A 24,877-nucleotide genomic window follows, 5' to 3' on the forward strand; every position below is an offset into this window, starting at 1 on the left:
TGCTCCGGTTCCCCGGCCGGGCAGAAAGCAGGAGGGGAGTCCGGGGGGAGGAGGAGGTGTTAACGGTGGATTTTCATTAGCAGGGTTTTAATTTAAAGAGGCAGGAGTCAGGAAGCAGCAGACGGCGCCACCCACGGGTGAAGATCCAGGTTCCACTGTGACAACTAATTACTGATTAAAAATGCTGATTTAGGAATATTAACCCGTCCTCAGGCTTTCTTACGCTCAGTCACAAAATTAAAAATCTGTCTTATGTCTTCTGTCATTTCTACAGGTTCTGCAGTGATGGAGGAACAATGAAGGAGTTTAATGGTGAAACAAACATTTATTTAGAAAAATAAATACGTGTAACATTGAGGTACTGCAAGTAGGAGTAACAATTCACAATACGTCTTACAGAACAGGAACTTTAAAACACAAGAATGATGTACAACCCCAATTCAAAAAAAGTTGGGACAATGTGTAAAAGGTAAATAAAAAGAGTATGCAATCAACCCATATTTTATTCACAATAGAACATAAACAACATATCAGATGATGAAACAGACATTTTACCATTTCATGGAAAATATTAACCCATTTTGAATTTGATGGCATCCACACATCTGCGGCAAATCAAAAACTAATGGAGGAGCATTTGACAACTAATTAGGTTAATTGGCAACAGGTCAGTAACATGACTGGGTATACGAGGAGCAATTCAGATAGGCCTAGCCTCTCAAATGTAAAGATGGGCAGAGGTTTATCAATCTATGACAAACTGTGTCTAAAAATTGTGGAACAATTTCACAAAAATGTTCCTCAACATAAAATTGTGAAGACTTTGAACCATCTACAGTATATAACATCATCAAAAGATTCAGAGAATCCAAAGGAATCTCTGTGCACAAGGGACAAGGTCGAAGGTCAAAACTGGATGTGTATGATCTTGGGACTCCCTACTGGACATCACTGCATGAGCTCAGGAAACTTTCCAGAAATCACTGTCTGTGAACACAGTTCACTGTGCAATCCATAAATGTTAGTTAAGGCTGTATAATGCAAAGAAGAAGCCATATGTGAACACGATCCAGAAACACCGCAATGTTCTCTGGGCTAAAGCTCATTTAAAATGGTCTGAGGCTGAATGGAAAATCTGTGGTCAGATGAATCAAAATTTAAAATTCTTTTTGGAAACCATGGACACAGTGTCCTGTGCATTAAAGAGGACGGGGACCATCTAGCTTGTTATCAGCAGACAGTTCCAAAGCCTACATCTCTGATGGTATGGAGCTGCATTAGTGCCTATTGTGGGCAGCTTACACATCTGGAAAGGCACCATCAATGTTGAAATGTACATACAGGGTTTTAGAGCAACATATGCTCCCATCCAGACAACGTTTCTTTCAGGGAAGACCTTCATATTTCAGCAAGACAATGCTAAACCTCATACTGCATCCATCACAACAGCATGACTTCACAGGAGAAGAGTCCGGGTGCTGAACTGGCCTGCCTGCGGTCCAGACCTCTCACCAATAGAAAACTTACGGCACATCATAAAAAGAAAACAAAGGCCAAGGACTGTTGAGCAGCTACAATCCTGCATCAGACAAGAAAGGCACAACATTCCTCTCCTAAAACTCCAGCAACTGGTCTCCTCACTTTCCAGATGTTTATAGACAGTTGTCAAAAGAAGTGGTGATGCTACACAATGGTCAACATCACCCTGTTCCAACTTTTTTGAGACGTTATGCTGCCATGTGTATAAAAATATGGGTTGATGAGATTTGCAAATCATTGCATTCTGTTTTTATTTGTGTTTTACACATTTTCCCAACTTCTTTTAAATTGGGGTTGTAGAACACCTGCCTTTATGTTCAGTACTGTTTTTCAACACTGTTGAGCTGTGTGCAGAGATTTGCATTAAACTCTAGTGTTACTCTGCTATACTGTGACATGAAGTAGAGTTTGCATGGGAGGTCTCATAAAGACAATGGAGTGAGAAGAATAAACTACAGCATCACCTAAACCAACATAGCAGCTCTAAAGTTGTGTCAGGGCTGGCTATAACCACTAGAACATTGGACTTTTAAACAAAAATAATTAGCAATCGTATAAGATTCAGAAATATGGATTTCTTATTTATGAGAAACATATCCTGTAAATGCAGGATCCCGATGTCATGATTTTAGCTCCAATTTAACCCCTAAAATATTTTCGTAGCTAACGATTTAGCAGTTCTGCTTTGCTAATGTTTTAATTTTGGTGTATCTTTGGTTTACTTTAGCCTTTACTTTGAAAGCGGATTTGGTATTGTTATAATTAGGTAATACTTTAAGTCAGAAATTCTATTTAAATTTGTTTTTCTTTTTTTAGCTAAGTTTTCCAGCTAAGTTCTGGCTAGCTAACTGCTTTAACATGATCCCAGGCTAATGATTATACCAGGCTAACACCTTCATTTCCACACTAAGTTTTAGCCCAGTTATAGCACCTCCAACATCCTGCAGGAGTAGCTAATATCTCAGTTTAGCCAACATCTGCTACACCTTCAGGTCAGCATCTGAAACAGGTCGGTTTAGCTCAGTCACCAGTTCTTCGGGTTATTGTTAGTCAATCACTGTGTTAATTTTCAGAAACATTCAAATAGATATTTTTGGACCAGCAGGTCCAATTGTCTAATGCAGAACTGTTTTAAAATCAATTTTTTTTAACCTCCTGTAAATGGTAAATGTAAATGTTCTGCACTTATATAGCACTTTTCTACCTATTGGCACTCAAAGCGCTTTACACTGCTTCTTATTTACCCATTCACACTCACAATCACACACACATTCATACACCAATGGGGGAGCTGCTATGCAGCTGGCCAACACTCACCGGGAGCAACTAAGTTGGGGTTCAGTGTCTTGCTCAAGGACACTTTGACATGTGATCGGAGGAGCCAGGGATTGAACCAACAACTGTGAAATTGGTGGCCAACCGCTCTACCTTCCTGCGCCACAGTCGCACACCTCCTGTATGCCTCACAATCACATTCCACTACAGTTCCCAGCACTTAGACACTTAATAATATGCAACTATCAAAGAAACAGAATAAACACAAACGAAACAACATAATAGCATAGGGAAACCTTTGTAAATACAGTCTGGACTCTTAAATTCTTTAAAGTGCTTTTGCAGGCATCAGGCTTCTGGGATCAGTCTGATGGGGACAAACAGTGAAAACTGTCTGATAATTTAGAAAATCCTGTCACGTCTTAGATGTGTGGAAACAAAAAATTATGGGTCAAGAATTTTATTTCAGAGAGAAGTATTGTACTTTTACTGCACTGCATTTCTCTGACAGCTGCAGTAGCTACTTTATTATTTTCACAAATTGCAAGATTAATTTAGATAATGCATTATTATATATCAAAAAACTTCCAATTTGCTGAAAATTTGATGCTCAAGTTGTATTTTGAATTTTGGGGTTTTTCTTATGACACAGTATTTGTACTTTTACTTCATTAAGGGATCAGTTATTCTTCCATCACTTAAAACAAATAAACCTCAAACTTTTCCTTCTAACATAACAGTTTGGCTGATTAGCTTAACAGAGGTTAAATTTAATTTTTCACATTTTAAAAGATGATTTAGTGAATGATCAGTTGGAAGACCTTTGGTTTTTAAATTGAAAGTCTGGTCCTCAATTTGGATTTGTATTACTCCCTTGGGTGAATCACAGAGAACCAGACAAACCTTCGGCCTGTCATGTCACCCTGCAGAGGATTAAGCTGGAAAAAGACAGATAAATACAAGGAAAGCAACAACAACAAAAACAGTAAACCAAAGCACTTACAGAAAAAGGTAGAGAATGCCCTAAAAATGTTCTTCACAATACAGTCATCCTATTTTAATATTTTTTTTCCCACAACAAAAGAAAATTCTACTAAAGGGCTCAGAGACCTTCACCTGCCTCAGAGGAACTCACCTGAAGACACAGACTAAAAACAAAGATGTTATTTAGTCCAGTGGTTTTAAGATCTTTTCAGCTCCATCTGAATCATGAAATGACATTAGGTTCAACTTAAACTTTAAAACAAACTGCCTCAGATACATGATTTATGAGAAGCTACAGTGCTGTGCATACTTCTTGCATATTTGTCACACTTAAATTATTCAGATCATTAAACAAATATAATTATCACACAAGGATAACCCGAGTTTGTACATGATGATTTTATTTATCAGGGCAAAAAAGAACTGTCCAAATCTGCCTGGCCCTATGCGAAAAAGTTTACATACTAACTGATGGTGCCACCCATATGTGACAAATATGCAAAAACATAAAAAAAATCAGGAAGGGTGAAAATACTGTTTCACGGCACTGTATTTTATTTTGCATAGTTTTCTTTAGTGTTAACTGTCCAGGAAATGTGCAACCACATGGGAGTCTTTACATAATCTACCTGATTACAGCTTATCTCATTTCAGCCACGGTAGGTAAAACACCTAAACCTTTAAACTGTAACTCTTGTTTTGGGGCGGATTTTTGGTTAATTTATAGATTTAATTGGCTCAGTGCCAAAGCCCCTCCCCTCCAATTTTCTGGTTGAGGATGAGGACACTGAAAGAGCTTAAAAGCATTAAGATGCTCTTGATAATAATGCACAAGTCTTCTTAATTTACAAAAACAAAATGCTGGATGTTTTTTTTTTCCATTTCCTGGTCTTTAACTCTTGATCTTCTGAGACAGATCACTTCTGTAATCAAGGTGTAAAAACAGACTCTTTCTGTGCTTCAGGTGAACACTTCAGGTGTGTCTTTACTCTCCATTTCTGAATCTCTGACTGGACATGAGCTGCTCCAGAGTCTGCAGGTGATTGGCTGCTGGATTCAGAGGGATGAGGTCTACCTGGACCCAGTCTCCGTGTTGATGCTAGATATTTTGGAGCGGGCGGTGTGGGAACCACTTCGTCCAATGGGAAGAAAGGGGCTGGACTCTGAGGTAATGACGATGCTTGGGATACGACTGAGTGCGCCTCGCATCACATGTCCCTCCGTGCAATCCCCGCTCTGTCATACAGAGAAATACAGTTATATCAACACTACCTTTTAGGAATCACTTCACTTCTGTATGTCACTGTATGTATTTTATAAAATACCGTTTTGACAAACAAAACTCTTGTTTTTAGAATATATCATACAATTAGATGGACATTATGTAGCTATGTCCATGGTCCTCAAAGGATTACTACTGGTGACTTTGGGGATGCTGTTACTTTTAAATAATTAAAATACCACCTCTTTGATTAAGCTGTCTACTTCCCTTTATTGCCTTTTTATTTGGAGATTGCCTGTCCTCCCCTTGCTTGCTTTTGTTTCCTTTGGGTATTCTGGTTTTCTCCCACAGTCCAAACACATGCACTCTAAATTGCCTGTAAGTGTGAATGCGAGTAAGAATCGTTGTCTGTGTGTGTCTCTCTGTGCTATCCTAGAGACAGACTGGAGACCTATTTAGTGTGGACCCCACCTTTCATCTCAAATAAAGCTGGGATAGACTCTAGCCCCCCGTGACACTGAACAGGATGAGGGGTTACAGATAATGGATTAATAGAGTCAGACAGTCCTCACATTTGAAATGCTGCTGCGTTCGACTCCTGCCATAGAGAGGTCCGCGTCATAGGACATCTGGAAACCAAACAAACAAACACAAACCTCTGACGATGATGATTATTTTGATGAACCAACATCATGCAGGAGATGGTTCTGTCAAGAAGGAGTTTCTAATTTAAGAAGTTTCTTAAATTAAATTTTAATCAAAGGCATCACAGCCCTGCAGCAGGAGACCAGAGCACCATTCATCAATCAGTTACCTACAGACTAATCCATCTGTCAAACAATAATTGAAAGGATTCAGTTCACAATTAAGATCAAAAGGAGAAGAGGATTTTCTGGTTGGAGCTAAAAATCACATTGAATGGATTAAAGAGAAAGCACTAACAAAGCACTAACCCAGATTAACATCTGCACAGAGATGCTGCTCTGTTTGATGAGACAAAACGGGAACTGTGGCAGTTTTAAAAATGTCTCTTTTACCATTGTATTCTGTGTGGAAAAACCTTTTTGGGCTGCAGGGGGAGGATTTGTTTGTACCTAGAGTGGCTTCAATCACACAGTCTCCCGCCGTTAATTAATCCACAATTCAGACGCTTGCTGATTTATAACTTGAGCTTTAGCCAAGACGCAGCTAATCATGTCAAGAAGTGTTATGGACTGATCAGAGCCCAAAGTGAGACACTGGGGCTGAAGAGATTTGAGCTCTGATTTGCAGGTGGGGGCATACCCTTTCAAAGATGCCCGAGTCGTGGCTCTTCATTTTAGACTTAATACTAGAGGAGGCTTTGAATTCGGGAATCTCAGCGGTGTCTCTGCTGATGTCACAGGAGACCTGGCGGCTGGCCAGTCTGGAGCCCATACTGGACAGGTCGGCCTCGATGTCGGTCAAACCCTGAAGAGGAAACACACCACAAGACTCATCTCTGGCTTTATATCCCTGTTCTCCATCACTGGAGCTGATTCCTCGGCTCAGACTGCTCTGAACTCACCGACTCACTGTCCGAGAAGGAGGACAGCCGGGACTTGGCGGTGCTCTGCCGTCTGAAATCAGAGCTCTGACTAGTCACAGTGGAGCGACGGGTGGACATGAAGCTGCTACTGGCTGAGCGGAGGTCACGAGGACGTACACAAAGCAAGACTCCAAGACATGGGATGTACTTGGCTAAGGCTATCCTGCAGAGAAAAACAGACAGATGTTTATAATCAGTACTTTAAACATCTGCACAGAAAATAAAACAGTCAGATACGTGTAGTGGAGTAAAAGTAAAAGTATAATAAAACAGAAAGGTACCCAAACATTTGCAGTGATACAAGCTGTTCTAAAACTACAACTGTCATAAACTTTTATTTAGTATCATATAATTTCTGTTTTTGCTCCTTGGCTTTGAGCAAAAATTGAAAGAAAATGATTCCACAGTGACAAAAAAAGACGGAAAAAATGACAGGACAGCTTGTGCAGTCTTCCCACAGAGTCAGAGTGAATTCTCTGTAAGTGTTACTCAGAGGATTCATGAAATGAGAGAGACCTGTAATGTGTTGCTTTGTTGACTCTTGAATTAGTGGAGGATGCCATTCTAAATGTGTTACCTGTACTTTGGGTGTGTGATGGCGTAGATGATGGGGTTGTGGATGGCCGAGGCCTTGGCGATGATGGCGGGCACAGAGTTCATGTATGGAGTCAACATGTCTGCATATCTGCAGCAGGAAACACACGGGGGGAACCAGACCAGAGCTTGTAGATTAATGTGTTGGTCATGGACACGAAGAGACTAAGTCCAAAATTAAAATAAGTCAGACAGGATCAAGGTAATAACTGGCTCACAGATTTTATTTGATTAAGTCATGTTAACAGGAGTGAAAAAAAAAGTACTTTATTTAAATAAAAGCAGTAATAATGATGTTACAGCATGTGCTGCAGGTTTGTTTCAGTGTGTTTACCCGGCAAAGGCAGTGAGGGCGACTGTGGAATACGGCGACCAGGAGATGACGTAGAGCAGGATGACAATCAGTGCTATCTTCGCCATCTTCCACTCATTCTGCAGACGGTGCAAACTCTTCACAGAGTCGCGGCTGCTGCCGTGGCCGTGAACGCTGCCGTTCACCTTCCCCACAGCCCTGAAAAATTTTAGTAAAAAAAGTTTTACTAAAACAGATTACTTTAAACACCATAGAACTGTCATCACCAATGTAAAAGTCTTGTCCAGATTTGTTCCACATGTGCCTCATCAAAAAAGTTTCTGCAAAAATCTAAAATGTTCACGTCAATTCATGAAAATTATCAAGGAGATAAGGATTTAAGTTACTATTGACCGTTTAATGAGAAGCAATAAAAATCAAATGTTGGAAGAAACACATCCGAGAATAAATTTGTATATCATATACTGATGTTACTGCTTTAATGTGTACGCAATTCAGTTTAAACCAAACTGCTCCTTCAAAGGTTTTCCCACCAAGCAAATTACACACACACACAATAACAGCACAATAACACACAGGCTGACTGACTGACTGGTTGGTGGTGCGGATGGCTCGGAAGATGAAGACGTAGCAGTAGATGATGATGAAGAGTGGCAGGAAGAAGACAAAGACGAAGAGCAGCATGGTGTATGCTCGCACCGACGGGGTAAAGGTCATGTAGTCCCACGTACAAGAAGTCATCAGGCCCTCTGGGACGTAGGCACCTGATGGCGAGAGACACAGACATAGAGAGGGGTTTAAATGTGACATCCTGCTTAAAACATCTCCACACACAGCAAACTTTCTACATCAAATACACTCAAGAAAAGTAGAACTAAATTGTACGGTATTTGAGTATTTCCTACTTTAACTACAGTACTGTGCAAAAGTCTTAGGTCACCATCAGCCCTGCTTTTGTAACAATGTTGCAGTGACGATCCATATTTATCTCTACTGTAGGTCTCTGTATTCAGACATAACCACAAAATACAGGAAATATGTACATAATGTTAATTTGTCCCCCCCACATCTCAGCTTTTTGTTTCAGTTCCCTTTCTGGAAAACTGGCTTCTTGGCTGCTGTCCTTCCACAAAGACCAGTCCTGATCAAGCCCCGTTTAGACTGTTGAAGGATCTGTGGCCTCCAGATGAAGCTGCCAGATGCTGAGTGAGGTCCTTATTGGACTTCTTCTGGTCTCAGAATAGAAACTCTGAGAAACGCCCCATCAGATTTTGACAGTTTTCTTGGTCCTCCATTCCTTCCTATTTTTGGCCCAAGTGAGTTCAGCACATGCTAAGAGGAGGGGGAGGTCACACTAATGACTTGTCCTTGTGCTTTAACCTGTACATTTGTGTTTAGAAATACTGTGTACATATTTTCTACATTTTAGATTGAAATACTTTTCAACATCAATTAGCCATTCAGCAGATACTTTTATCCAAAGGGACTCACAACTAAGCAGCAGACACTAGGGACAATTTGACCTGGGATAATTCGTGCATGACTGCTCGTCCATGTGAGCTTCTTACTTCTTCCATTACATTTATACGACAGCTGTAGTTTTGTGATTAATATCATTTATAAATAAATTTCAAGAAACTGTTAAAGATAAAGATATGTTTCGATGTACAGTAATACAGTAATAATAGGATTACAATAGGCTCCATTGTTACCAGCAGCAACAATAAAATGATGAACACATGAATGCATCAAAATTTATAATCCCCTCGTATGAAATGTATTATTCTGAAAATTTGTCATTTTACTTTTACTTTTGTGACTCAAAATATATTTTGCTGATGATACTTGTGTGCTTTTAACTCAGATTTTGAAATCAAGACTTTTTTTAGTATTACTATTTTATTTACTATTTAAATAAAGCACCCGAGTACTTATTCCAGTACAGTAACTAATATATGATAAGAAAACTATTTTCATACTGATGTAACTATGTGTCGGCTCGACTTACACACTGAAAAAAGAAAAACAAAGATGATGTTTTTACTTTTAATCAGATGGAACAGAATTAAGTAGAAGGAACTACAATGGAGTAAAATATACAGCCTGATGCATAAGTTTGCATTCCCTTATTTTGAAATTTAAAAACAAGGGAAACTTGTTTGACTTGACTTTTTTTAATCAAAATAATATTTATTGAACATTCAAGTGTTCCTTCTTCAGAAGTTAATTAAAGCAAAATTAAATACATTTCTTGAGAGGAGATGCACATTTACACCAATGTAATTCACATTATTTGTGTTGTTACGTGTGTGTCCTTACTCCAGCCGAAGAACGGCGGCAGGCTCCAGCCCAGAGAATAGACCCAGGCTGCCACTAGGATGAGAAATGCCCGTTTCCGTGACAGCACTCCGATGGAGGTCAGAGGTCGCGTGATGACAAAGTATCGGTCAACGGCAATCACAGTCAGCGTGATCATTGAGCAGATCCCAAAGAGGGCGCCGCAGAAGGCGTACAGTTCACATGCTACAGAGAGAGAGAGAGAGAGAGAGAGAGACAGAGGATGGTTACAAACTGTGTGGAATGGACAGACTCTGATCACACTTAACATGTTCCGGTCAAATTAAAATATTCTATGAGAAAATCTGTGTTTCTTTCTATTTGTTTGGAAAGTAGTTGTGGAACTACACTTTCCAAAAAGATCTGGTGGAAGTAACTAGTACAAAGTTTTAGTCTTTGATTGTTCACACTTTGGCAGATTCTTCCATTTAAATGATGCTGAATGAGCTGCGATGAGCTTCTGACAGCTGATTACTGTAGGACAGGTGAAAACATTAGGATTCTAAATGAAGTTCTGCATAGTTCAGCAGATATCAGGGGTAGCTGTTTATTTGTAACAGACATAAGAAATGATGGTGTAAATCACAGTGAAGCCAACAATATGTGCATCATGTCTGTGTGTTGTAAAGTAATTATATCCGTATGTTGTGTGTCTCAGATGCTGCTGCAGCTCTGTAGTGTTCGACCGAACCACAAAAAAACTTGATACATCTTTTCACCTCACACGGTGCCTTCACACTCTTCTACTTTAAAACTAAACACCAACACCAAACTTAATATGTTGCACATGGAGTAAAGATGTAATGTAAGAAAACAAAGAAAATTAAAACATGCATTATGTTCATGTGAACAAATGAACTAAATGTTAAACACAGAGATGATTAAATGTGAATTTAGTGTGAACCCTTTGCTTTTACAATGTCTTATCATGTTAAGCTCATTCAATAATACACTGTAAACCTACACCCCCTGTGTTTGTCCTTCTCTTCTTCTTATCGCAGTGGAAATAAAAAATCCTGTGAACTCTCGGTGTCCTAAAAACCCTCGGAGCGTCTCTCTGTGGAGACGTCATGTTTTCTTTGAGCTGGAACAAACTCACACAGTATGAAGGATGAGAATCACAGCAGAGCTTTAATTTAATCAGTGAAGAACTGTTTTAACACAGAGAAATTATTAGCAATATTATTTTATCATCATATGTTGAGTTTAGAGTAATTTATGCTTCACTGAGTTTTGTTTGTGCACTGGTGCTTTTCTTTACTGATTTAACTCATAGCAAATTGAATGTCTTGTGTAAATGTTCCACTATTTTTATGTTCCTGCAGCACTCTGCACCAACCATCCACAAACTATATCTTAATTTTGAAATTAACCGTTTTAGCCCATTAATTACTTTAAATACCATCTCCACACTTTCTCTGTTCCTGCTGACCTCATCCCATATGACGACATTAGTATTAGTAAGCAACACTAACATTCATCTGCAGTAAATTACTTTCAGCTGTGTTAGTTAGTGCAACGTGTGTGTGCAGTTGTTGCTACCTTTCTCTCCAAAGATCCACCTCTTGTGCATACTGGTGATGAAGAATGTGGGCGTCTGCGTGATGCACATCAGCAGGTCTGTGATGGCCAGGTTAATGACGAACATGTTGGCTGGGGACCGCAAGCTGCGACTCCTGCAATACACACACAACACACACACACACACACACACACACACACACACACACACACACACACACACACACACACACACACACAGACACACAATCAGGCCTCCTGTCACGCTGTCTATCAGGGAAAAAAAACTGTTGAAGAAATCCAAGTGATAAAGTGCATGGATTTACTGAAATGACACAGGTATAAATGAGATAACATAAATGAGAAGAAGAACAAAACTGACGATCCAGCAATGAACAGTGGACTGTGTCTCTGATGCTCATGTGGTGTTTTCAGAGGTAAAGTTGACTTTACTGTCCTCATTAATATTCAGCAAGCAGCTGAAGTAACAGGATATGTGTGGTTCTGTAGACAGAAGAAGAGACTGAGGGTGGTGGTGTTCAGGGAAACAGGTCAAAGAAAACGCCGCCAGCTCCCTATTTTCAAGGTCCTAGCTCCAAGAGGAAAAGCTGGAGCAAACTGACAGCTGCAACTCAAATGGAAAATAAAGAGGGACACAAGCCATCACTGCCTCCACCTCTGTAGACAGTTTACAACATGTGAGCATGGCCTTGACATGCTGCCCTCTGTCTGTAGCTGTAAAGGACATGTTACAGTCCACCACATCACACCAGCTGTGTGCAGGTATGTCTGCCTCAAACAGAGCAGAGACTAGATGTTTCTCCTGTCTTCGTCTTGGTTTTGCTTGATTTCAGCATCAGTAAGAAGTTTCCCTTTGTGCAGACAGTTTCCAGCTTTTCAAACATTATAAAGACATTACAGCGAAAGACTGTACACCAGCTGACTTTTTGTTTTGACTTAACTTGTAATTATCACTGACTCCATGTGTGTTCAGAAAGTTTACTATCTACCTACCTTCAGTTTCTCTGGCTTCCCTTCTTACCTCAGTGAGGAAATAACGATCTAACAGCTGGATCAGAAGCCAGTGGCAGCAGACATAATAACCAACAGGTGAGTCTAAAAGTGGGTGTATCAGAAAGCCAACAGGTAACTGGGTTACAGATAAACGGAGGAGGAAAAACATGGATCGAGGCAAAGGACAAAAACAAGAAAATCAAACATTCAGGAGAATATTCAGTCAGAGTTTGTGACTGGAAGAACAAGGAACAAAACACTGAAGATGCAACCTGGCTGTGAGTGTTTTTAAGCAGATGAGCAAATGCTGAAATGACCAGACTGAGGTTGAATGTGACCATGCAGGAGATAAGCTGGGACCAGGACTGTGACCGACCATCCCAGAAGTGAACCATAAGTTTGTCAAACTGTCCGAAGAGCTTTTCTAATTACTGCACAATTGACTATAAAACCTTGAAACTGTAAAAGAATCTGAATTAACAGCGTGTATTTTGTGTTACCTGGTGAAGGCATAAATGACCAGGAAGTTGCCGACCATGCCGGTGATGCCAATGACAAGGATGATGGAGCCAATGATGTAGTGGGCATGGTCAGGAACGTCTACTGTGGGAAAGGGGAACTGGTCCTCGGGCGCCATTGCCACCTGTTAACAAAACACAAAGCTGTCATGATCATCCTGCTATTCCCAGGTTTTTGATTTGTGCACAAACAGTACCTCCAGCTCTGCTGTATCCGCAGTTTTATGCCACTCTGCTCCCCTGCAGACCAGTGTTTGTTATTTCGAAAACACCTGTGTTGCTTCCTCTTCCTGTTTGCCTGATACTTCCTCTCTCATGGATCGTGCAGAATTGCATGTAAACATTTAAATATGTGGCTGCTTTTGCAACACATAAAGTAGAATCAATTATTGAATCATTAAAATAATGGGATTTACAGCCTCACTGTGAAAGTTTTCAACAAAAAAGCAAAAGAAAAACACAATCAACAGGCTTTCTGGCATCATTGGTATGTTAAATTTTTGTGTAGAACTTCTAAAATCCTGACTGAAGTACTTAATTAGACCAAAACTGCTGTTAGTGACACTATGTTTTTTTAATTCATTCATTCTTTATCTTCCACTTATCCTGAGTCTGGTGGCAGCAGGTTTAGTAAGGCTTTCCAGACATCCTTCTGCCCAGCAACGATTTCCAGGTAGCATGGCGGGATTCCAAGGCATTCCCAGGACAGATGGCATATAGAATCCCTCCCAAAGTGTTCTGGGTCTACTGCAGGGTCTCCTACCAGTTGGGCATGGATGGGAGACCTCCAGCAGGAGGCGATCTGGAGGCATTCTTTGCTTGGGGTAGTGACTCATTCCCAAACAAAGGGGGCAACCCACCGTTTTCCAGGAGAGTACAATGGCCTCAGACTTATCAGATCATGATAAAATCTTTCTTATTAAACTCTGATGGATTTGCTTCCTGTTTCTGACACACACCTGATGTCTGAGCTTGTACTTTTAGTGCAGCGGTTCATTAATTACAGGTGAAATTAAAAAGCTTAAGGAGCGATTACACGTCCTTCACAGTGATGACATTATTCTTCCACATGCCAGAAAATCCAGTCCACAGATATCACCGATCACAAGCTTTATTTGCTTTGAAACGAAAACCACCTCCACATCTCCTGTACACGGTTGTTTCCAATTAACCTGCTTTGATGTCTCCCTCTGTGTCTCACATCTCTTCTGTTGCCATGTTAACGGTAATAAATGAGAGATCAGGTACAGGTATCCAGAGATGGGTGTCACCCTGTTTCATTTGACTGAAAACCAAACAAAAAAGTATTTTAAAAGTGAATGGACTCATTCGTCAGTGCAGCCCCACTCTACCAGCCATCCCCTCCTCGCTGCATAGAATTATAAATCAGAAATTCACTTGTTGAAATATTTTTCAGCTGTGTCATTATACCATTGTTACATCAGAACCTTTGGGATTTTTCATAGACAGAGTAATTCAGGCGGATAGACTCACTATGATGAACAAATGAAGATTCTAACTCCTTGTCCTTAACGAGCATCACACTGCAGCCCAATTTATACACAATGTATGTACAGACTATTTTTATGCATAGCAGAACATGTGATGTTCAGCTTCAGTCCAGCAAACGTTCTCATATAACCATGAAATTTTTTTCTGTTGCTTGAAGTTAATTAGTTCTAAGTTGCTTTGGATAAAAGAGCTTGCCAAATGACCAAATGTAGATGTAAATGTAGAGCAGGTTTTAGGTTTTTGCCTCAAAAAAGCAACAATTCCAGAAATGAGTGGGGCATTAACAGAAACACGCTAAGCGTTGTCCCTGCCCTGCAGCTCGGTTAGAGTGTGAGTGAGTTGGAAAGACTCAAACCAGAAGAAGATATACCGTGTATATAGTGCCACAGTCCCGTTACAGAAAACCTGAAAGCTTAGATGTCCACATTTTTGCCTTTTTTAGATGCACATTTTCTTCACTAAAGTCATGTAATGTAAATATTTTTCTTTTTGGAATTTGTCTCCTTTTCTGCCAGTTGGTGTGTTATACCTGTTTAAAGCTTGCTTATCATCCCCATGTGCCAAAACATGAGACACAAACAGGTCAAACCCTCATCTGAGAAGGAAAAGGATACAAATCATCATCTCTTTGCCATTGTTACTAGATATGATTAAAATGTTCATTAAATGTGTGATAAAACGTGAACAACTTGTGCTTTAACCATCCAGCCAATGAGATCGGGTGCATATCCCAATGTGATGCTGAGCCTTCACGTCTCCTGCAGCGACACATAAAACACGTAGTATTCTGTCCAGTGTCAGTTAGTCTAAGCACTCAGCGCTAAAATTATTTTTTTAAAAGAACAACTAGTGCAGGATGTGGTGATGCAGATGGAGTCTGACATGTTGTGATAGTGCAGACTGCTGAGAGAGGCAACAAACAGAGCATCATGATGGTTCAAGGACACAACGTTGACCAGCAGGAAAGTCCTTATAAGAATAAATGAAACTCATGAATATAAATAAATGAAATTAACCTCTTTTTCTACATTGCAAAGGTTTCTTCCTAAAGGCCAACTCCACTCATCTTAAACCATTTACGGTGTAAATGTACATTAATGCTTTTAAACTTCCCTATAGCCAAATATTTCTCTGCTTCTAGCTGAAAAACTCCTTCAAATGACATCACCTGGAGGAGTTTTTCATAATTAGGAGTTCAGTTGGTGTCATCTGGAGGAGCAGGTTGACCCTGATTACAAACCCCATAGTGTGAGAACAAGAAAACATAATCTGGACTGAAGGTTCCTCCAAGTGATGTCATCTGGAGGCATTTTCAGCTAGAACTAGAGAGATGTTTTAATATAGAAAATTCAAAGGGTAGTGTAATGAAATTCATTTACATGTACAACCTAAAGTTTATTGTCAGTGAAGGCATCATTGAAATGACTTGACAGGGGAATTTTGGCATTCTGAGATGAGAAAAAAAAGCAACTGTCATAATGAACACTGGTACTTATCTACATGTCCAATCAGCAATGTCTCTCAGCTCCAGGTAGGATAGATTAAACAATGTTTGTGTTGTACAGTGTTAACACATGTGACACACCTTGTTCAGCCTTGTTTGGGGTTGTGTTTTTTCACACCTCAAAGTTGCACTCAGAAGTACCTGTTTTTTTCACATTGAACCTTGCTGTGTCACTACAAACCTCTTCTAATACCATTGTGACGATAATCTTTCTGACTGTGTAACATAACACTGGATGTGACAATCGGTGATTTAATTTGAGTTTGAATTTATTTTTACAATGTGTTTTTGGTTCTTATCCAGTCCTAACACCAAGAAAGTGGAATATGAATGAACAGGTATAACCTAACCTAGTGTGTTCTTTTTTCTGGGACAGTGAAGAGAGTTTCTAGCAGCCACCTCTTGGGGGTTTTAGAATGGGGGACCAGCAGATCAGTGAGTGCAGAATGGCTCAGACTGGATCAGGAATCATCCATCTGTCATCTTTAACCACTTATCCTGTGTTATCTAGATTCAAACCGGGGACCTTCTAACCACTCCACCAGAGTGCTGTGATCAAGGATCAGTGGTCTTTGAAATATACAACCTGTCCTAGTCTACATGCAGCTAAACCACATTCCAGTTGTGTCTCCATCGCTCTTTAGATAATTAAAGTTTCTACAGCTCACATTAACCCCCATTTCTTATAGTTCCTCCATAGGTCACATGATCTCGTGATGCTGATAAGAGTCTCCATAATTATGACAGGAAACCTCCAACAACAACTGTTAAGTACAATACTTTTAGGGTACTTGTACTTTAACAGAGTATTTCCATTTTAAGCTACTTTTAACAGTCTAACTAATAAATTACAATATTTGATATTATGTTAACCAAAATAATACATCGTAATTGGTCTATGATGCCGTTTTCTTTGCCATAACGTTCACCTTTGGAAGATTATCAAATCAATTGTTTAGGGGCAATTAAGCAATTAAGACCAAAGCATAAAGCAGAGGGACGAGTGAATTCCAGTTCCCTCAATGTGATGCAGAAGTTTCAGCGTGGGGAAATCATCTGACGACTGTTATTGCCTGACTAAACATGACCTAGAAATGATGTTGAGCTCCACTGTACTTCAGTTCCTCTTGTCTCACGTCTGGTTCACTTCTGTTATATGTTTTGTTCTGTTTGTACTGTCCAGTCCAAACTAAAGCAGCCGGGGCTGAAGAAACCCTCTGATAGGAGGACGACTGATCGATGGCAGCTGCCAGCCATGCTGGGATGATTTATAATAACAGCCTGCAAAGCTTCAGAACTTAAACATAACGGACACGTCTGCTATTAATTTAAAGTTGGACTTGACTTGAACCCAAAGTCATCATAATACGAACTCTGAGCCATGATCTACAGTATCAGCAGCAGACTGAGGTTCTGTGGTGCAAGATTCCTCATGAGGAGGAAGAACATTACTGTGGATTGACGTAGAGGGAAGCTGGGTGAGTCGTGGGGAAAACCTCTGTGATCAATGAATATATCAGTTTAACACTCAGCCAGCACCCCCGAGGTCTGGAGGATTGTTTTGGAAAGTTTGAGTGTTCCGGTTCCTAACCAGGACACACACACACACACACAACAGCAATGATTTTACCCTTTGATCATTAACAACTTCTTTCACATGAATGGGCTCGTAGCTCAAGGTAAACCCAGAATTAACGTGACCAGCTGATAACCAGCTTCATGATACTGTCATGCACTCACACAGGCTTTGCTCAGCCCATTTGTTAGTAAAGACAAAGTCAGCAACTCATGAAATGCATCATTGACAATTCTGCTAATTTCATATGCAATATGATACCTAATAATAATATCAATAATGGGCCACAGTTAGGTGACAGGTGGAACATGCAGGTGCCACAGTAATAAGATAAAGCGATGGAATCCATTCTGCAGCTCATAGGGTCGGTGTGTTGGAGGAAAAAATGTGGAAGCATAAACATCTGTAACATCTGTTCTTCCAACATGAACCAACTACTGGTTCTGGTCTTATGCCATTTGGTTTTCCAGCAACTACAGAGACACTTCATTACATAACACCTATTTTTCACTGCAACAGTAACACATCGATACAATACGACATAAGTTCAGTGTCAGAAGAGCAGCGCAGTTTTTATGCCGGATGCCCTTCCTGAGGCAATCCTCCCCAATTTCTACCGGGCTTGGACCGGCACTGCATAGCTGGGGAGGGGAATGGGCTGTTAGGGGTTCAGTGTCTTGCCAAGAGACATTTCAACATATAGCCAAGACCGGGATCGAACCACTGACCACTATGGTCCATGGACAACTGCCTTACCAACTAAGCTACAGTCGCCCCTTAGCAGATCTTGTTTAAAGCTGTGCTGGCAGTGGCTGAGCAACACAACAGTTTTTCAGCCACACTGCAGTTCAATGCATTAAACAAATGACTCGCTGATTTTATCTTTACAACTAATTTCTAGGAGCTTTTATTCTTCATCGTAATCTCAGTACAAGCTATATAAGCTATATACAAGCTGATATAAGCACTTCTCAGCTCTATTTCCACACATTTACCACTGTGAAGCCAGAGGTCAAACACAAAGACAATACACACACAGACAAACTGCCATGTACCACCTGTATAATCCAGATACAAACACACAAAGAAACACACAAGCTGTTCCACATGACAATACACACACAGACGATGTATCCAAACAGGATCAGACGACGTCAAACTGTGAAGAAAATCTGTGGAGAAAATTCACATCACAGGCTTGATGTAGCTTAAATTGTGTGTGCGTGTGTGTGTGTTTGTGTTAGACCTGTGAGGACTTTTAGTTCAAGCATCGGCATATTTAGATAAAATGAAATTAATTGGACAAAAATGTGTGCGTGAGCCATCGGACTTCAGGCTGGATCCAGGTTCAGGTCAGGGCAGTGGTAATGGACAAGAGAGTGCTTTCGTCCATTGTCTCTTACACAACAGGCATTAGAGACCAAATTGAGGTCAGTGTTTGATCCTCACACAGATCAATAACTTCACCCGCCAGAGTGGAACAAAGCAGCTGCTCACACTGATGCCACCTGACTTTTACTGATACAAACCAGAAGAAGCAAAAACTCTTTGTGTCCACTGTTACGCTTTGCACCACTTCGCTGCAAATTGCATCAAAAATCCCAAACCCTGAACACACATCTCCATCTCTAAATACTAAATGTCTGTTTATGGCAACCATGAATAACATTCAAAACTTGGCTTTGATATATTAAGAATTATAACTTCAGACTTCACCAGTCCATCATTCCTCTGTGCAGCAGTGAAGTGAGAGAGAAGCAGGAATTCCCTGTTTGCCCCAAATCAACAGATCTACTGTATTTACATGATGTAAAATTTATTGCATCTACATGTCAAACAAGATTACAGAGCCAAACCCACTGCACAACAGGAAACCTAAACAGCTGCAAGATTGGAAAATGGAGACACTTACTGTAGCTATTGTTGGAGCAGACCTCTGAATTACCACCCACATCTCGCTCAAACAGGTCTCCTGTTGGGCTCTGTTTGTTCTATTAGTTCTTTGAGCCTTAATCGTCTTCAAACATGCATACGATGTACGCAGCTGGAAGGGCTTTGTGTAGACAGAAAGACTCACACTATCTAACATCATTTGCATAATTCTGGGTCAATAGCTGTCTGTGTTGGGTTGTTTTGCATTTTCTGTGATAGTTTCAGGTCTTTTGGTTGTAACACATAGCAGTAAATCTACAGGCTAAACAGGAATGTGAAGTCTTCAACTCAGAATCGTTTGGGGCCCCGGCAGCTTGTGGGATGTTACATACACCCACAGGCTGCTGCACCTAAACAAACCCTGGACAAACAAAAGTTGTGTTCATATCATGTTGATGCGTCTAAAAGACCCTTTTTTGTGTCAGCACATCCTCCACCTATGATCTTCTCTGACAGCACACTGCAAGTCTGAGTTTGCTGTAATTAAATCTGAAATCTACAGGGTCTGCAGAAACACACATAAACACACACACTCACAGCAAGACATTAAAGTCTAGTAATGACTGCTAGTTATCAAGTTCCCAAAAAGACGAGCTGCACTCAGGTTTGATAGACAAAGTTAAGCTGACAAAACTGATACACGTTATTATTGATCAAATCTGTTCTATTGGATATTCATTGATCAGATGAAGTTAATATTTAGGTGAATCTGCAGAGGGAGAGATTAGGAATCATTTAGGAATCATACACTGATACAACCACTGAGAAAATGTCCACAGAGCTGGACATAAGGTAAGGATGCACAGACTTAAAGAGCCTCCTTAACAAGGAGGAACATGAGTGTGAAGTTCTGTGCTTCTCGTGGAGCTTTAGTTTGCTCTGTGCACCTGATTTAAACACAGGGGATGGTTGTGACCACCAAGGGCATTGTCGCTGCTTCCTTCAGACGAAGAGGATTACAAAAATGTCCTCAATCAATGATTGAAATGACTGTAAACACGCCAAACTCAGAGTGACGTTGCTGCATACCGGCACACTTTCAGTACTGCTAATATCACAAATTAATCTTTAAATAAGATCATGGAAGGAGGAACTGACACAGATCCTGGTTTAGTGAGCACCTAACAAATACTACCTTTTCAATTGTTTTTCGTTTAAACAATCGATTATTTTACCATTATGCTCTCTTAATTTTTCAATTAATATACTCAACATTTAAATTTGAATTCATGAATCATTTACATTATATTTTATTCAATCATCTTCTCTTTAAACAAATATGACAAAGTGTGCGCTGCAGGACTCTAACAGAAAATAGTTCTGTCCCAACTGCTGATCTGCGTTTGACAGACTAACTCCATTCAAGTTAAAGGAATGTAAAGGAATTTCATCTACATTTAGCAATTCAACAGCAAAATAAGTCAAACACTTAGCATAGCTGGCAGAGTACCCTGTTCTTTTGTCTCTGCTTCAAATACTTTAGATGATCACGGATTAACTTACTTTCACCTGGCTGGAACCCATCAACGGTTCGACTAATGTGACGCAATTACGTCGATTTAATTAAATGGTCTTATAATAAGGAAATCGTTTGTATACATGACATTTACATTGATGCGTCGTCCCACCCACAGGTCGGACAGACCAATGGTCTTTGTATAATTTATTGCAGACGAATTTAAAAAATAAAACCTACATTCTTTGAAAAGTAGAAAAATAAGACCTACGTTCTTTGAGCCTGATGTACACTAACATATTTGTAGCAGTTAGCGATTAACCAACAAGCTTGTTGTTGTGAACACTTGACCGTGGATGTGGAACTATGGGCACAGCCCTTTTCTTCACGTTTCTGATCATGTAAGGATCGTTTTGATCATTTCCTCTTATAAATCCTTAATTTGCGGAGCGTTTTTCCGCCGGTATCCGAACAAGCACTGATGTTGTCCAGTCGAGTTAAGGAGCAACTTTGACATTAGATGAGCTGTCTGCTCCGTCCTCACTGAGACTCAGAGAGAAGACGCTGCTCCACAAGTGTATTTTCTTATTCGCTAATCTTAGTGGTGTCTTATAGAATTCATATCCAGTGATATCAGAACATAATTGAAGATTTATTTCTTCGTGCTGTAGTTAAAATTTAACAACTAAATACCCACACTGTGAGCACATTTTCATTATTGGCTCAAAATTGTCCTAGATCCAGAATCTGTGTGTCCCAGGCGCAAATTTTACTGTCCCTGGACCAACGGTGTTTGAATTTGGAGCCCTGCTCGTAACCCATCCACGCACACTACGTAAAAACACGTATTTTCGTAATCCCGCTCCTACTCATTAGTGACTTGTTTTGATAAAACAAAACGGAAAAAGTAGTAAATTCTAAAATGTGTAAAGTTATGTGATTGTAATTTGTAACCCAGCTTTGATTGGAAATGTAGTGAAGTAAAATATAGATATATTTGCTCTTAGATATAGTGAAGTAAAAGTCATAAATAAATCTACTTAAGTAAAGTAAAAATTTGAGAAAATGTACTTAAGTACAGTAATGAAGATTATGAGATTCTGCCACAGTATTATAGATTATATAACATTATTATAGATTTTTAACCTTTAGGATTTGAGAACTTGATTGAAATAAACATCACTGCTGGCTTCAGTTTGAACAGCTGATGGGAAACCTCCAACGCAAAAAAACTGAACCTTTTCTTATTTTGGTCTCGGGTCAATGATGAAACACCATTACCGCTGGTTTCTCACTTTGACACCGTGTTGAATTTTTATAGTTGTTTCATCCGCAAACAGGTAAAAATCACATTCTTCGCGTTTTCTGCGGAGTTCGACAAACTAACGCACATTGAGCAGAATAAAACTACTCACCGTTGATGCAGCCGAGGCGGGAGTCTGAGGTTCCAGTCGCCCGTGCGCATTCATCGCGGAACCGTTGCCGCTCCACGCGGACGCTGCCGACAGCGCCTGGATCCCCGTGACGCTCTGCCGCGTGGGCGGCAGCAGCGCGCTCCTCCCGCCGCTCATCCTCTGCCTCTTCCTCACTCGTGCTCACGCGCTCTGCCTGCACGAGGAGAGAGTGGGACAGTCTGATTCTCGTGCTGTCGGTCAAAGTGTCAACTAAGGAAAAGAGGCAGTGGGGAAACCAGGGGCGGCATGTCAGAAGAGAAGGTGGTGACCACAGAGAGACACAACCACAGTAAGAAGATGGAGAATAACCGCAGAGACCTGCAAAGTGAACAGTGGTGATTCTACACCCCGGGAGTGTAGCTGGAGGGAGCCCCACTCAGGGAAGCATCAGTGATGCATTTGTGTTTTTGTTGGGGTTCAGGGAGCTGACAGTTGTTGTACTAATAGGATTGGCCATTAGGGGGCCCCAAACATCTGTCCAGCTTGTCCCTGCTGATAAAACACTCGAGGTAAAATTATCGGAAAACTCCCACAGGAATGAAAACAGACTACAGATCCGATGGATGAGACACAAAATGGCCAAGACATGCCCGGATAAAAATGTGCTTTGACGGTTTGCAGGGTTGGCATTTAAAATTTTTCATTTTACAAATGTGCTCCCACCCTTTAAGCCTCTCTCAATATCAACCATAACAACCTCTGTAGTCGGACATGTCCCACCCCAGCAAAAGAGTTACAGTTAGAGTCCTAGTGTGTTCAGGGAGAAAAGCTTTGACTGAACCTCTGTCTGAGGAGGAGGAGAGAGGAGGAGGAGGACAAAATAAACCTGAGAGGCTTTACAGAGAGAGCAGAGTTATGAGAGAACAACAGTCAGGATTAAATGTTGGAAGCTTTGGGCACATTCTCCTCACATGTGGTTAATAAAACATTTAATTGTCCTTCACAAGGTTGATATTTAGTCTGCAGCAGCTTCTTTGTCGACCAACATCATTCAAAATTAACACAGAGGCTTAATATGTGAGTACTAACCGGTTGGGAGGAATGCGCTGATCAAAAACCTCATCTTTAATGTAATGTATTTATGTTCTTCCACAGGCCTGTACTGCAGTAATATCTACAGTATGTTTCATCTTCTGTGCTTTAATCATTATACTTTATTTAATCTCAGCTGATGCAAGCTCAGTTTCATTGGAGATTTCAAAGTTACCATAGACTAAATGAGCATAAAAAGATGCAAAACAGTCATGAAAAGATATAAAGACACATACACACAAAATTATTAATTAAGTAAAAGTAATAATACTACTATGCAGAAGTACAATTCCTGGTTTCAGGTGAGGTTGGGAAACTGCAGAAATTACTACTAAATATCATTTGAGGCAATTCTCACTGTGGTGGAAGATTCACTGACAAAACACTTTTCCAGCACAAAGACACCTGGAGAAATGTCTGTTTGTGTGCGTGTGTGGGCGTGCGTGCGTGCACTGCGAACAGGCCACTAAACCCTGGAGGGACTGATTCCTGCATCATCAATCCGGAATAGGATATTCTGCATTGAAACTGCTTTTGGTTTATTTTAGTGCTAATGCTAATGCAGTATTTTTACACTGTGATACTGCTTTGTTCAGGGTTCAGGTTAAGTGAAAGAAGTCCTGCAGTTTTAAACTTCACTGGAAGCCAGGATAAGCAGAGCTCACTTAAAAGAAATTAGAGGAAACCGCCTTAAATAATTAATGTGTATTGAAAACATGAATAAATTTTAACTTAGTCTTGGAAATTTAATTTTCATTTTAAACACTACACAAGTTTATTCAATTTGATTTCTTTTTAAAATATCAATTTCTTTACCCAACCAAATCACTTAGACATTCAATAGTGAGTTTTTTTAAATAAAACAAAACTCAGTCTCGAGTAATTTTTACTGAAACTGGTAAAGTACAAAAAACCCTTAAAAATACACCAGAGACAACTGCTACGCTTCTTAAAGCACACAGGACCACACTAGGACAGTTTGTCTCATGGTGCTACGTGACACTGAGGGGACAAGCTGCAGGGACTTTCTCTGTACCTTCAGGAGGAGATTATTAGGGAAATCCAGGAACCAGATCAGATCCACAATCAGGTCTGTTGACACCAAGACAAGGAAGGTGTTCCACACTCTGGTCGTCCTCTGGGTACTGTTCAGATCCTGATTTCAGTCTTCCATATCTGATCCAAGAGCCTTAGTCTTCATGCAAAAACTGAAAAGCTGAACCTGAGCTTCTTCAACCTGCAGGAAAAACTGGAAAAAAGCCACCTCCTGCTGCTGGTGGATGAAGGTTGTGAAGAAAAGACAGATCGTTAAGGGGAGACATGTTTATAAAGAGCGACGTGGTCTGGACGTTTAGGTCATTGCTCTGATATAAAGGCATTATGGGGATAATCTGCTGAGCTGGAGATGAGGACAAACACTCTCACTGATGAACAGATGGTTGTCTGAAGCTGGAATTCCCAGAAATGTCTTCACTGAGCCCTAATTTGACCTCTGAACAGTCCTACAGGGTGTCCATCTGAGGGACA

The 24,877-nt window shown here is 40.3% G+C and overlaps 1 protein-coding gene across 2 annotated transcripts; it reads right to left on the reverse strand.

The window, feature by feature from the left end:
* Window positions 1–353: 353 nt before the first annotated feature.
* On the reverse strand, window positions 354–22,610 carry opn4a (opsin 4a (melanopsin)). Of its 2 annotated transcripts, none has more exons than XM_067480665.1 (11): window positions 22,280–22,610; window positions 12,867–13,009; window positions 11,374–11,507; window positions 9,814–10,017; window positions 8,087–8,258; window positions 7,516–7,692; window positions 7,165–7,272; window positions 6,567–6,750; window positions 6,305–6,469; window positions 5,593–5,649; window positions 354–5,034 (listed from the first exon to the last, which is right to left on the reverse strand). In XM_067480665.1, exons 1-11 carry the CDS (start codon window positions 22,433–22,435, stop codon window positions 4,870–4,872), a joined length of 1,665 nt encoding a protein of 554 aa, XP_067336766.1. In that variant the 5' UTR covers window positions 22,436–22,610; the 3' UTR covers window positions 354–4,869. The 2 variants fall into 2 exon arrangements, with proteins under 2 accessions (XP_067336766.1, XP_067336773.1); XM_067480672.1 differs by lacking the exon at window positions 22,280–22,610 and adding an exon at window positions 13,082–13,596.
* Window positions 22,611–24,877: the final 2,267 nt, after the last annotated feature.

The sequence above is a fragment of the Channa argus genome, chromosome 1, assembly GCF_033026475.1.
Source record: "Channa argus isolate prfri chromosome 1, Channa argus male v1.0, whole genome shotgun sequence".
Lineage (NCBI taxonomy): Eukaryota > Metazoa > Chordata > Actinopteri > Anabantiformes > Channidae > Channa > Channa argus.